The sequence below is a fragment of the Pecten maximus genome, chromosome 9 (genome assembly GCF_902652985.1).
Source record: "Pecten maximus chromosome 9, xPecMax1.1, whole genome shotgun sequence".
NCBI lineage: Eukaryota > Metazoa > Mollusca > Bivalvia > Pectinida > Pectinidae > Pecten > Pecten maximus.
Window position 1 is genome coordinate 18,942,646 of NC_047023.1, and position 14,175 is coordinate 18,956,820.

The 14,175-nt window shown below is 33.1% G+C and overlaps 1 protein-coding gene across 2 annotated transcripts; it reads right to left on the bottom strand.

Moving 5' to 3' along the window:
- Positions 1–969: 969 nt before the first annotated feature.
- LOC117334659 lies at positions 970–13,624 on the bottom strand. 2 transcript variants are annotated; one of them, XM_033894410.1, is made up of 19 exons: positions 13,515–13,624; positions 12,452–12,566; positions 12,219–12,298; positions 11,992–12,032; positions 11,231–11,780; positions 11,023–11,051; positions 10,795–10,893; positions 10,398–10,520; positions 9,741–9,863; positions 9,279–9,362; positions 9,005–9,144; positions 7,892–7,978; positions 6,983–7,072; positions 6,259–6,375; positions 5,318–5,507; positions 4,663–4,803; positions 4,060–4,145; positions 2,568–2,638; positions 970–1,987 (listed from the first exon to the last, which is right to left on the bottom strand). In XM_033894410.1, exons 2-19 carry the CDS (start codon positions 12,533–12,535, stop codon positions 1,879–1,881), a joined length of 2,244 nt encoding a protein of 747 aa, XP_033750301.1. In that variant the 5' UTR covers positions 12,536–12,566; positions 13,515–13,624; the 3' UTR covers positions 970–1,878. The 2 variants fall into 2 exon arrangements, with proteins under 2 accessions (XP_033750301.1, XP_033750302.1); XM_033894411.1 differs by lacking the exon at positions 13,515–13,624 and adding an exon at positions 12,729–12,834.
- Between the last annotated feature and the right edge of the window lie 551 nt (positions 13,625–14,175).

Here is a 14,175-nt window from a genome sequence, read left to right on the forward strand (position 1 = left end):
GAACTTACATATGTAATACAATGTAGTCGCGGAGTCATGGATGTATAATTGTATAGTTTATAAAATATACTGTACTTATTCCCATAACCCAGAAAAAAAACACGTGTGGGTTCATAATTCCATTCAATTGAAATAACTCGAACATTTTCATGGTACTAACGTTAACTTTAAAGTTTACTAAAGTGAATGGATCAGACAAGTCACTTGATGATCAGTAATACTATACAAATGATTGTTATTATCTTCATACTTTGTTTGTTGGCTGGTTTTATCGCTCCGTGAACAGCCAGGGTAATTTTGAGGCGTGGTATCCGTGTAGTAGTTGTTGACTACCTCACTGAACAACATACAGGAGGCTCGTCGCATGGCATCCATAGCAGTTACGTTAAAGTGTCTTTCCCAAGTATACAATCAAGACAGCATACAGCCCATTTCTCATCTTCCTTAAAAATACTAACCTACAATGGCCACACTATACCGTAAACTGTACCATGAATACAATTCTACGGTGCGTCGCAGTTATGTGCGGACTTCGGGATGCATATTATCTGGGACATTTTTTGGTACACTCATAACTTCATCATCGGCATAAGACGGATGGATGCAGATTTGACCCAGTTTTTGTATAGTTTTATATTATTCGTGGTATACATGATATGTGTCATTGATGAGGTTGAAAAAACGCACGTGTTCTATTATACCTAGAAAACCGTATCCCATCCTCCTTATAGTTTTCAAGGGGATCAGTACAAGTCTTCCTTTAATTTATAACTGACTCTCAATGACCTTGAAATAGAATCACGACATTTTGTGGACACATCGGTTTTCTGTTGAATTTTTTTAATCATAAAAAACAACATATATCGTGTCAACTTCCGACTACGTATGTGATAAGACAGAATGAAACATATGTTTTGCATAATTATTTATGTATAAATCGCTTATTACAAAAAAATAAAACTACACTCAATCTATTTTCAGTTTTATTTAACGAGAATGAAACAAGATTTTAAAATACATTGTCAAGCACTCTATTAGAATGTGATTTCCGAGCAAATTGTGACAGGTAATTGACAGCAGAAGTAAACCAGTACCAAATGTCATTGTCGAAGAGGTCTAGTAACTCTTCTGAAACGTCATGACATAAAAAGAGCATAGCATTCTTAATTTTATTTATGAAATGAAATGAATACGTGAATATTGTCAATATTAACAGTTTAGGGATAGGGTCAGACGTTAGGGTCGGTTAATACCATAATAGGGTTCATAAACATTGATATTCACCTCTACAAAAGATGATAATTGACAATGAGAAAACAAACGGATATGCTACTACTGTATCAGATTCAAACACTAGCTCCTACATAGCAAATATCAAATTATATCTTTGTATATGCTAGAACACATTCCATACAATCAGGAATCATCTGACAAATGTTTCCTACAAATCATCATCATTCTACATATTTCGAGTTGGACTTAAATATGCATTTAGGGCGCTAAACTCTAAACGTATCACATAAAAAGTTGTATCCTAAAATAAAAATGACAGATGCTCAATATTAATGACATGTTAACACTGTTGTTCAACATGACAACCATTTTCTGGTCTTTGCAAAATGATTAACTACAATTACATGTATATGTTATATTGAACATATCCATTACTTAATGTCTAGGTATGACACGTGTTATCTTCGTTGAATAAAACAATAAATCATGAAGCAGATCATTAAACATTGCCAATGACTTTTTTGACAAATAAAAAAGGATTATTCTATTCGGATTCCTTCCCAGTCCTATGTCTTTCTCATGGTTTATTGCATGCTGTTCGGAAATGCTTTACATCCATCTACACGTGGCTGTTGTGATTCTTTGTTACGGAGGCGGAAGGAATGATTCTATCCGGAGCCCCTCTCCCTCTGGTGCCGAATAACTATTGCTGGGTCCCTCTTCCTGTGAATTTGTAGAACGTGGTTCGTCCGAGCTGTAAAAATATGATAATTTAGACAGCAATGATTGAATAGCACACCTTGTATATATACTTTTCATCGATATTGAATAAAACTGTCATCAAACATGTTATAATTGTTATTCTTTTCAATTCAGTTCTAATGAATATTACCACAAGGCGTGCAATGGTAACTTTCATTTATTGATATAGTTACGACGAAAATTGAATAAGAGGGGGTGTAATCCAATGTACTGGTCATGCAATTTGTACTGGCTTACTGTTGCTAACCAAAGAGTCTTAAATAAAAAACAAAACAAAAAAACAAAGAAGAAAAAAAAACAAAAAAACTAAATAAAAAAAGAACAAACAAAAAAACCGCGTAGAGGCTTATATCAACAAATTCAACTAAAGAGTCTTACATTTAAATACACAAATTCAGCTATAGTCTTCAATTAGAATTAATAAAGTCAGACATAGAGTGTTAAACTAAAAAAAACAACATATTCAGCCATTAAGTTCTATGTTTTGAATACAAATTCAGCCATTATCTTTAGTTAACGAAATCATCCGTTGTGTCTATAAATATCAATATCATAGTATACAGGAAACGTACCAAACTTGGACTTCAAACAATCCGTCTGATCCGAACTTGTACTCCTTATATATTTGATTCGGCCATCGCACCTATATACAACGATGAAAATAAAGCAGTAGGTAATAAAACAAGCCACAAAGTATTCGAATACAATATATCTACAGTGTTCTTTTTTTTTTCTTTTTTTTTTAATTATCCTACTTATTTGATGGATTTGAGGAGCCGCTAAGAACATACATGTATATATGGTTTGTTTGATTCGACAATAATACATGGGTTTGACTTAATCGAGTGGCAAACAACACACAATTGGTTTAATGGGATGGCAAACAACACATACTTGGTTTAATCGAGTGGCAAACAACACATAATTTGTTAAATAGAGTGGCAAACAACACATAATTGGTTTAATGGAGTGGCAAACAACACATAATTGGTTAAATGGAGTGGTAAACAACACATAATTGGTTAAATGGAGTGGCAAACAACACATAATTGGTTAAATAGAGTGGTAAACAACACATAATTTGTTAAATAGAGTGGCAAACAACACATGATTGGTTTAATGGGATGGCAAACAACACATAATTGGTTTGATTGAGTGGCAAACAACACATAATTGGTTAAATAGAGTGGCAAACAACACTCAATTGGTTTAATGGGATGGCAAAAAACACGTAATTGGTTAAATGGAGTGGTAAACAACAAATACTTGGTTTAATGGAGTGGCAAACAACACTCAATTGGTTTAATGGGATGGCAAACAACACATACTTGGTTTAATGGGATGGCAAACAACACATGATTGGTTTAATGGGATGGCAAACACATAATTGGTTTAATGGGATGGCAAACATCACATAATTGGTTTAATGGGATGGCAAACAACACATAATTGGTTAAATGGAGTGGCAAACAACACATACTTGGTTTAATGGAGTAGCAAACAACACAAAGTTGGTTTAATGGGATGGCAAACAACACATAATTGATTTAATTGAGTGGCTAACAAGACATAATTGCTTTAATATGGGTGGCAAACAACACATACCTGGTTTTAATTGAGTGGCAAACAACACATAATTGGTTTAATTGGGTGGCCAACAACACAAAGTTGATTTAATGGAGTTGCAAACAAAACATAATTGGTTTTAATGGAGTGGCAAACAACACATAATTGTACACAACTATATTAGGCTGCGGATGTATATCATTTGTATGACAGAAACCGGAAGTTGTTAGCCGGAAACATTAGTGTCACTAACAACATTTTCCTACCACGACTATAACGGCAGGTGCCAAAGGCATCCTGACGTTAAAAACAGAGCGATGCACTAGGTGAAATACAGAAAATAGTTGTGAAGACGAAGCATTGAAATCAAGGGAAAACTGATGTATAAAAGACTAGTGTCGTATGCTTAACACATGAAGCATTGTGGTAAGATTTAAGAGAAATGTCCAGTAATCTGTTAATCAGAATGTTTAGCCGATCATAACCTGGATGACTTACAATGACAGTCCCGTGTTGATGTACCCTCGTCACCACGCCCATCGCCCCTTGTCCTCCATCCTCCTCACCACTACTCCAGTTATCACCTGCCAGTGTAAAATTACAAGTGTAATGCATGACTTAACAATGATCTCAGGAAAAATGTTTAGTTTAGAACCATTTTATTGTAAAGATTTAATATCAAGGTAACATACTCTGTTTGATAAACAAACATAATATACACATTACGTTAATTATGTACGCACAGACAGATTTATCAAAATAGAATATAATGATATTAAATTATGATTGTGGAAAAAAATGGCACCAATCCGAAATTTATTATAGGCGCTACCAGAAACATTAATAGAAAGTAGTCTGCTAATAAGGACTAGGTTGGAAGCAAATTTAAATTGTCGTATGAATACGATAAGGTTAGTATAATGCTAATCTATTATGATAAGAAATACTTTAAATGTGTCATCATTAATCTATTTTATCTCCTTATTGTTTCCATATTAATTAGACATTGTATCAACATGATCGCGTCATATACGAATTTTATATAAAAACTGTCTTCAGAGTTCTACACAATTCGTCACATACGTTTAATGTTAGGCCTACCTCGTTTTACGTAGCAACCGGTGGCAATAATTTCACCCCTTTTCAGGACTCTCCTCTCTGTAACAGGCACGACCTCACCAGCTCCATCTTTGTAATTGTAGCAGTTCCTGTGTGAATTGTCCCATTCCACCCAGACCATGCCTAGTGTTGAATGACAAACGATAACATAATATGATATGTCTTCTGTAAGTCAGTCTTTCGCCATTTTTACTTGTTTGATTATAAGAATCGGTGAAACAAAAACAAAAAACAAAAACCTGCTTCCGGTCTTTCTTTCCCCCCTCGAAGAAAACTTATTAATATGTCTTCTGAAGCCAAAAAGCTTGATGAATAATTATATCTGAACTGCAAGTGGAAATTTAAAATATCCACATTGTTAGATACATTAATACTTTCAACCTTCACACGAGAATTCAACATAACTGCTTACTTAAATTTCCAAAAGCAGTAATACACTATTTTTTACTTGGACACAACAATTCTTTTTTCCTGCTTTTTCTTCTTTTTTTTCTTAGGAGATATGACCTCACAAATGTGATAAATTGAGTGAACCGTGATCCTTTGGACCAGGTGTTCATGTTAGGCTATCATAGTTTATATACAAATATTCGTACACAACATTAACAAAACTTGATGAAGTAACACATGTCTATACCTGATTTCCCGTGACTACAGACTGTGCCCGGCCCATTGTCGTCCTGGTGGTCGGGGTAGTGCCAGTCTGGACCTCGTCTTACCCTTGTTCCAAGGGCCGGGAGGTCAGCGTCGTGTTCCGATGTCATGTGCTCATCTGATCCATCATCAATCTTTCGTATCAATTGGGAAGCTATACTTAAGATATCTTCCTGACAACATAGAATCAGACAACAAATCATCACCATTAATTGATTACTCGTGGCTTCTTTCTCTACGTCATTGTATATACCAGAACTGTAACGTATTACATTTACTATCAAACTGATCCGGATATGTTGGGTTTAATATTAGTTGTGACTATTTTCCGGACTAGGTGTTCCGGTATGGTTTAATGTATTAGTGTTAACGAAGGGAAAATAAAGATGGAAGCATGCATATATGGAGCTTGGTTTGTGTACAAGTTGACAATATGTTGCTGCGAAAGTCCCCACAGCAATACAGAACATCAATAGCACGTGTGCTAATCATTGTCAACTACCAATAGCAAAAGCTTTAGTCGGTCTTCTAAAATAAGCATATTTGCTTCCTGACAACCCGTTTAATTATATCAAGCAACTTGATGTTATTTTTCATCCTGTATCTGTTTTGGTTATATCTTTCTATTTCATGTAATTAATATGTAATACGTATATGAATGTTTATGGATAAAATGATGTGTATTTACTGTTAACATAGGTCGAGGTCTGATATAAGCTACGCCTGTTGCCCGATTATCTTTGTGCTAAGATCTGTGCAAATATTTTAAAATTAAAAAAAGTTTGAGATATCGAGACATTGACAACAGATACTGATAAATTCTTAACTGCAATAACCATTTTAAATTGTACGATTAATTTGTAAATGTACGAGTAAATTCACTTCGTTAACGTGTTTTCGTCGACGATGGCCTGAATGAATTACCTTGTCCTCCCCAGATTCTGAGGACAAATAAAAGAGTCGTAATATTGTTTCAATCTCCTCGGGACTCTTTCCTGGGACCATTTCAATACATTGCTGACACAGATTGGCTGCCAGGACCTGAAAAATCACAAATTAATAACACGATCAACGTAAATAGCGATTGTTTACCATTTCTTGCAAGATACAATTAACGAATACTCGACCGAATTTATTCTTGCCTTCTTAATCTAAAATGAAATAATATTTAATCATACGAAATAGAACCTAAGTCTCCAAAGACTATTTACATTTCCTTAAACATGCTACATCGCCGATATCATATAGTATGTTCACTACTCGTCAGAAAAATGTATAAGATTACACTCCCTGTATAGAAATATGTAATTAACTCAAGTGTTAAATGATAAAACGCCGTGAAAAAGATATCGTTAATACAACCTTAAGTTACAAACCAAATATAGTGGCGGAGCGCGATGTCTTTTAATAGTTTTAAATCTTAAGATAAAAGGAAATAGCATAAAGAATTTATAACAGTATATTCTTGTTTTCAGTCGATCATAATCACTTTTTGTCATAGATTTAGCTTCTCAGTAGCTTACTGCCATTTTATCATTCGTCAATCGTAACTTAGGCGCAAGAACATTTGATATGTTACCTGCACGTAGTGATAATTCTGATAAGAAATTGGTAGACTGGTATTTTTGCTATATATCGTTATACTGACCGTAAGTTTGGACCACTGCACCAGTCGATCGCGTCTCATAGGTTCAAATACTTGTCCTCCTGTTATTTTTGATATCTCTTCCAATGGTCTCTGAAAATGACAAAAATGTATCTAATATGCATTGTATTTAACATATAGTGTTACTTTTGCTATTATTTGATATACATTCCTATTCTTTCAGTCTAATATTTACATATTAATACTTATTCTCCACATCTTAGCGTCTTCATTTGACCAATAGTAGTGGAACTTGGTAAATATGTGATTAACTGCAAAACTTATGTGTATGATATATTTATATGTTTATAACATATTCTGTCTAGTGTTTATTTTTGATCTTATAATGTATATCTAGATGCTTTAACACTGTTAAATTAATTTATCGAATTAGGTGATTAAAAGCGAACATTTAGCTAGTTTTAAACACGAATAACCATGTTACACGAATAGGAATGTTAAATACCATTCATCATATAAACATGAATTGCATTTTCGACTGTTACATTTGTTCACCTCCGAGACAATCACATGACTGACGTGATATATTTAATGATTTATTCATGATTTGACAATAGTGCGATATGATATGCTTGTATGCTGTGTTTTTATGAAATGGCAATACACATGTCATATTGAATATCATACATATAATATCTTAAATGAGTCTTTATAACATAACTCAGCAAAGCGCCATTTTGGCAGATTTAAAGTAGAAATGGGGAGAGCAATTCAATCGACATAGCCATAATATATTTGGTTTTTTTTCAATGCTTCAATGTATATAACACTAGTGACATATGCAAAATATTACAAACTTGAATTCACTGTATACCAGGTATATTAAATTTAAGATATTTTCAACTATGTGCTGATATGATATATTCTAGTAACAGTTAAACTCAAAAATACCTTGTTTGCATTTCCCACTGGTACGCAATAGACGATATTCCGTCGCTTCTTTAAGTTCTTGGACACATGCTGAAGATTTCCTTCGACCTAAAACAAAATAAACAATTTATATTTATATATAAAATTTTATTCAAAAATGATTTATAATAATTGAAATTAGCAATCGTTATGACGATTACGTCATACATGTTATAAAATATATGACATAGTTACTGCTTAGTAAGCGTTATGTTGGAATATCTAACAGGGAAAGGATCAACAAAGGCATTAAAGTATGAATTTCATACATACAGTCAGAACGCAACGGAGAGGTAAAGCACTAAACTGTTTAAACCGAGATATTATCATTGATAACGATAGTCTGGACATTACCATGATAAATTATCATCAAACATCAAGTAAGTACCCATTACTATACATTATCATCATACATCAAGTAAGTACCCATTACTATAATACATTATCATCTCACAGCAATAATGAACTCAATACCATAATACATTATCATCGTACAACAATGATGTACTCATTACCATAATACATTATCATCGTACAACAATGATGTACTCATTACCATAACACATTATCATCATACAACAATAATGTTTGTATTACCATAATACATTATCATCATACAACAACAATGTACTCATTACCATAATACATTATCATCATACAACAACAATGTACCCATTACCATAATACATTATCATCATACAACAACAATGTACCCATTACCATAATACATTATCATCATACAACAATAATGTACCCATTACCATAATACATTATCATCATACAACAATAATGTACCCATTACCATAATACATTATCATCATACAACAATGATGTACCCATTACCATAATACATTATCATCATACAACAACAATGTACCCATTACCATAATACATTATCATCATACAACAATTATGTACCCATTACCATAATACATTATCATCATACAACAATAATGTACCCATTACCATAATACATTATCATCATACAACAATTATTTATCCATTACCATAATACGTAATCATTGTACAACAATTATCATCATACAACAATAATGTTCGTATTATCATTAAATCCTTAGTGACAAGGGAACAAACCCGTAGGCTAGATGGTATGTCTTCATCCTGTCGCCTCATTAGTTCGGGTCCAGTCTTTATATGATCAGGTGTACCCATCCCGTCTGATATTAAGATGATCCTAGCTAGGACTGGTACCCTCCCTACGGTAATTCCATCACCTAAGGGATAAAGTACACACATAATTTTAATGAGGTACATGTTATCCTCCTTGACCATGTCGCAAATATATCATTTAGCAATTCAAACGTTAATTTATATTAGCATTGCTCGTTATTAATTAAGAAATATTTACAGTTGCCTAGACAACCAGCAAGAGCCACCAGCAAACCACCGGCAATTGGACTTCGACCTCTTGGAACCAAAGAGTGGATATCACCTGTCAACCAATAGAAACACAAATAAACCTTTTATTGTGACTTGTTATATATCTTAGGGAGAACATACGACCACCTGGTAAGGAATCTTTTATTCTGTACAGTAAAGGTAGTAAGTATTATTTAGTTGGTTTTGATAATCGTGAAAATTTTCAAAAGCTAAAAATTAAAAAAAAAAAAAAAAAAAATATTGATTAAATGATTCTATGGCCTAAATAGATTTTCATATCTTTCTTATATGAATTTTTATTGTAATTTTTGCTTTAATATTTTGTACACTACTCAAACAGCCGTCAAAACCATTCCATGAAAAATGAAAAATGAAAACAATGAAAATCTGATTATATTTGAGTGAAATGCCTGATTAAAAATATCCTTACGTAGAGTGGCTTTTACAGCACTGTAATCTGACGTCATATGTAGCCAGACTTTGGTGATGTATCCGAAAGTAGTAACGGATATATTCTCTATAAGGTCATTTGTACTTGCCACGCGTTCAACCCCTGTAGCAAACAGAAATAATCAGATAATACAAAGTCGGTTGATCGTTATATCTCAGTAATGTGTCTTATCAGTTATATGAAATGAAATTTTCACACAAAAAAAACCACATGTCGAGCAAAGTCTATCGTGACTAATTTCATGATTACAACTAAGAAAAGTGAAAAGCAATAAACAAAACATCTTAAATAAAAGATGAAACATTATTTCAAAATAAAGGGAAAAGGTTGGTGATAAGCACCCAGATATTATTGAGTTGTTAAAAGGTCGTTTTCATGTTTTTAGTACTTAATATCAAATTAGTCCATGTGCTTAACTAGGTCACTGTGACCTACATTTTTCAATTTTTTCATTTTTCAAATATTGAATTTGTGATCATTTTAGCAATGAAAATTTTATCTTGCCATCTGAACACACAAAATCTGACGTTTTGAATAGCATACTATACTATATGCAGCTTACTTTAATATATCTTACTAAACAAACTTATGCTTTTCACCAGAATGACCAAAACTGGCAACCCAACCAAAACATACCTTCAACGTATTTCATTGCGAATGTCATCATTTCTTCAAACGGGGCGCCTTCCATGCTCTGTGAAACGTCTAAACATAGGACAACATCCGGACCTTTTTTCCGAACGATATGGCGATGGGAATCTTCAAATGATATAATAATTGTAAGAACATATTCATATTCCTTTTTTATTCTTAACCGTTTTCATATCTATTATTACAACTTTAATCATATTTTAATCTTAATTGTGTATATTTTTCTATTTTTTTTTTCTTATTTTTGTTATCATAATATATATATAATTTTTCATTTAATTATATTTGCCTGGGAAACACATGAATGTGCACTGTCTGCAACGTAGTAAAAACACTACAATTTTATAAAATAATCCCAGCTATATCAGTAACACTAATTTACCTTTGTTTTTTTCCTCCTCTGCGTATGAATGCCACTGCTGCCAGATTAGGTCAGTCAGAAGAGAGACACCATGACCGTCAGTACTGTCTTGACTTAAACCTGGAAGAGTATAAATATAAAACTGCTATACATCGTACAGAATGATATACATTTTAACATATTTTACGCTTATTGTAATTGAAATGTATTTCAAAACTTAATTTCGAAAGTAGAATACTTATTACTTACCGGGCATGTTCTTGAATTCTGTCTCGAATCTACAATGAGAAAACACATTTGGTTATATGTAATAACACACGTGCATAAGAACGGTAAAGTCGCACAAGTTTTATAGTGTAATGTGTACTTAGCATACATAACGAGAGGTATTTAAAGATCTCATATCTTTACGGAATTTTGCACATTTTTTTGTAAACTAAAAAAAACAATACACTACCGTGCCTCCTGTTCTTTGATACGGACAGACATGTTCTTGATGTTTACATAGGCCGGGTCTAAGTCTGATTTGGACAATCCTATATTCGGTTGTTGTCTTTGTTGCTTCAATTTCTCTTGCTTATGTCTATTGTCCGACCCTTCTAGTGTCAGACGCCTTTTAAAACCGGAAGTTCCGACAATCGGCGGCAAGTCATCTAATGACTCGGGTGACTCTTCCTTCGTATTTCTGTTTTTGAGTTTTTGACCATTTTGCGTTTTCTGCGGGACGTGTATCTGATCAACTGTACATGTCAACTGTTTCACTTTACAAGAACTACTTTGCACTGATCCTCCTCTCGATTGTCTATTATCCACACTGCCATCAAGTTCTGACTTCATAAGCCCCAGACCTTCCTCTCTTTGATCTCCAGTTTGCTTAGCCTTGTCAATTATGTTGACAACACCGTCAACTTTGCTACACACTGCTGTGACCGATTTCTCGAGTTCTGTTAAACTTATCTGTCTCGCGTCCATCGCCTCTCCTAGCGCTATGGCTTTAGCTTTCATGTCTGTAACAATGCTTGGACTTATATAACTATCATTTTAGAATCATTTCAAATATGTTAGCAATTCTTACAGAAAAAAAAACGTAAAATAAGTCATTTAACTGTTTGAATTCATGCATTTTCTTATACATGTATATATATTAATAATTCCTATTTGCGTTTGCATTAATATAGAAATCTATCTTTAAGATATTGTTATTATATGGGGTCAAACCTGCAATTAACTGTGGGGTATCTTCAAACACTGTTTTCTCCCTAAAATAAAAGATATAATAACTTTTTACATTTCATACATGGCAAATACATAAAAGACACCAATCAATTAACCATATATGGTTATTGTTCTGAAAATATCTCCAATGTTTACAAAACAATCTACGTCAATTAAAAGTAATCATATGCCTGATGAATTTGAATTAATTTGTTAACGTGACCACTTACTTTGCTCTGAGTTTAATCTGTTCAAAAACCTTCCCATTGGTTTCTTCCACTTTCTCCAGGACATGGCGAATGGCGTGAAGCTAGGTTAATATGAGAGAATGTATTATTCATGACTTTGGTTAACTTGTTAGCAAACTTTTACAGAAAATACACCTAAATAATTACGATATTTTATTTTCATACTATACAAACTGGCTTCAAACTATTTGAATGAAAATCATTGAAGATCTTACTTGTTTCATGAAGTCTTGAGCAGACAACGTCGTGGTAGATTTTGCACTGTCCATTACTGTATTGTAGCCTGCTACAGCCGTCATGGTCGTCAATTGTATCAGTTTTTTTATTCAGCTGTTAACAAATTAACGGATTACATTTATTAACCCACTCGCTGATAAACTATATATTTATATTATCAATATCTGTATACTAATATAAAGATGTAATTTGGAAATATCAATGCATGCAAAAACAAAACAAAAATGTATGTTCTTATGAATAATAAAATCTTACCTACAACATCCTTACTCGTGTAAATTAATAGATAGATAAATAAATAACACCCCATATGTAAAGAAGGATTCGCATGCATATTATCTCTCTGATAAAGGGAGTGAACTGATATATTGTTTGTTTCCCGGAAAAACTTTAACGCGTTCCGAGAAATGTAATGATTAACTAATTGGGGCAATACTCATATCACAAGATAAAAACATATCCTAGCTATATATAGGCGCATACTGTATTGCGGATATTATCTAATACGTGTTATTTTTAATGTTTGATTCAATATATTATCATACTCCACTGGCACGAATCGTAACTAATTTCATACTGACTGCGTTAAGCTAATGCCAAGCCAATACAAAGCCCCCATAATCGAGATTTGTCTGTAATGGGTCAAAATGTATGTTTTATTCCGAATCGTGCGTCCAATATCATGTTCAAATCAAGATATCGATTCTACTTTCTTTTTCAAACAGGACAACAATACGGACATATTATTGTATACATTTGTAGACATATACATAGACACGTAGACACCGTAAACTGTAATATGGTCGCTTACACACAATGTACAACGCTATTTGTGCTGTGTGATAGCGGTAGAATGAGTTTAGTATAGAGGTGTATAGCCTACACCCCATAGGCTGACTGACATTGGTCAGACAAGTTTATCAACCGTACTGTGAATAGCTAGCGAGAGTAAATGTAGGTCAATCTCGCCATGTCAACATCTGAACACATCAAATATCATTACACACTCACTGCGTAATTAGAATGTAATAACAAACTCACCTCAGACTATGTTTGGTCACATTTTGTTGTATCTCGCCTTTTCCAAGTAAAAACACTGACTAAATAGATAGGGTTTACCCACGTACTATAAATAAATATTTCATTGCTATTTAAAGTAACAAACAACTACCACGTGATAGTTTGACTCTGAGAGGTACCATAAAGGGGTTATTTAAGAAAAAAATATAGTACTACGTAGAAATCGAGTTATCTTTTTTTTAAAGAAAAATGTGGCAATTCCATTACACAGATTTATTGTTATCCGAGCTCTTTAGAGTCGAATATCTGCTATAGCCATTCTTCATATATTAATACGTCATTTATAAGACCTGTATTATTTTATTTTATTTAATGTTTTAGTTAGAATATGTATAACTTGACAAAATCATGCATGTCAACTAGTGATGTAATTATAAAATGTATTTGCAGCAGTTTTATTAGTCTGATCGACAAAGTTACAATTAGAATTGTCTTTTTTTAATTAGTTTTGACATTAATCAATCGGTTTCAGGGGTAAACATCGGTAGTACAATGGATCCGTTCTTAGTTTGGTAATGTCAAAATGACTCAGTAGACCCCTCGAAAATAGGAAGTAAAGCTGGCCATTTTACAATAATCTCATTTAGCTTGGTTTGTTTTCAATTTACTTAATGTTCATTAC

Coding starts and splice junctions, on each gene's coding strand:
- LOC117334659 (XM_033894410.1), bottom strand. CDS start 12,535: ATGACGGCTGTAGCAGGCTACAATACAGTAATGGACAGTGCAAAATCT. Junction 11,781..11,991: donor TACCCCACAGTTAATTGCAG/GTTTGACCCCAT, acceptor GCATTGTTACAG/ACATGAAAGCTAAAGCCATA. Junction 4,804..5,317: donor CTGTAGTCACGGGAAATCAG/GTATAGACATGT, acceptor ATTCAACACTAG/GCATGGTCTGGGTGGAATGG.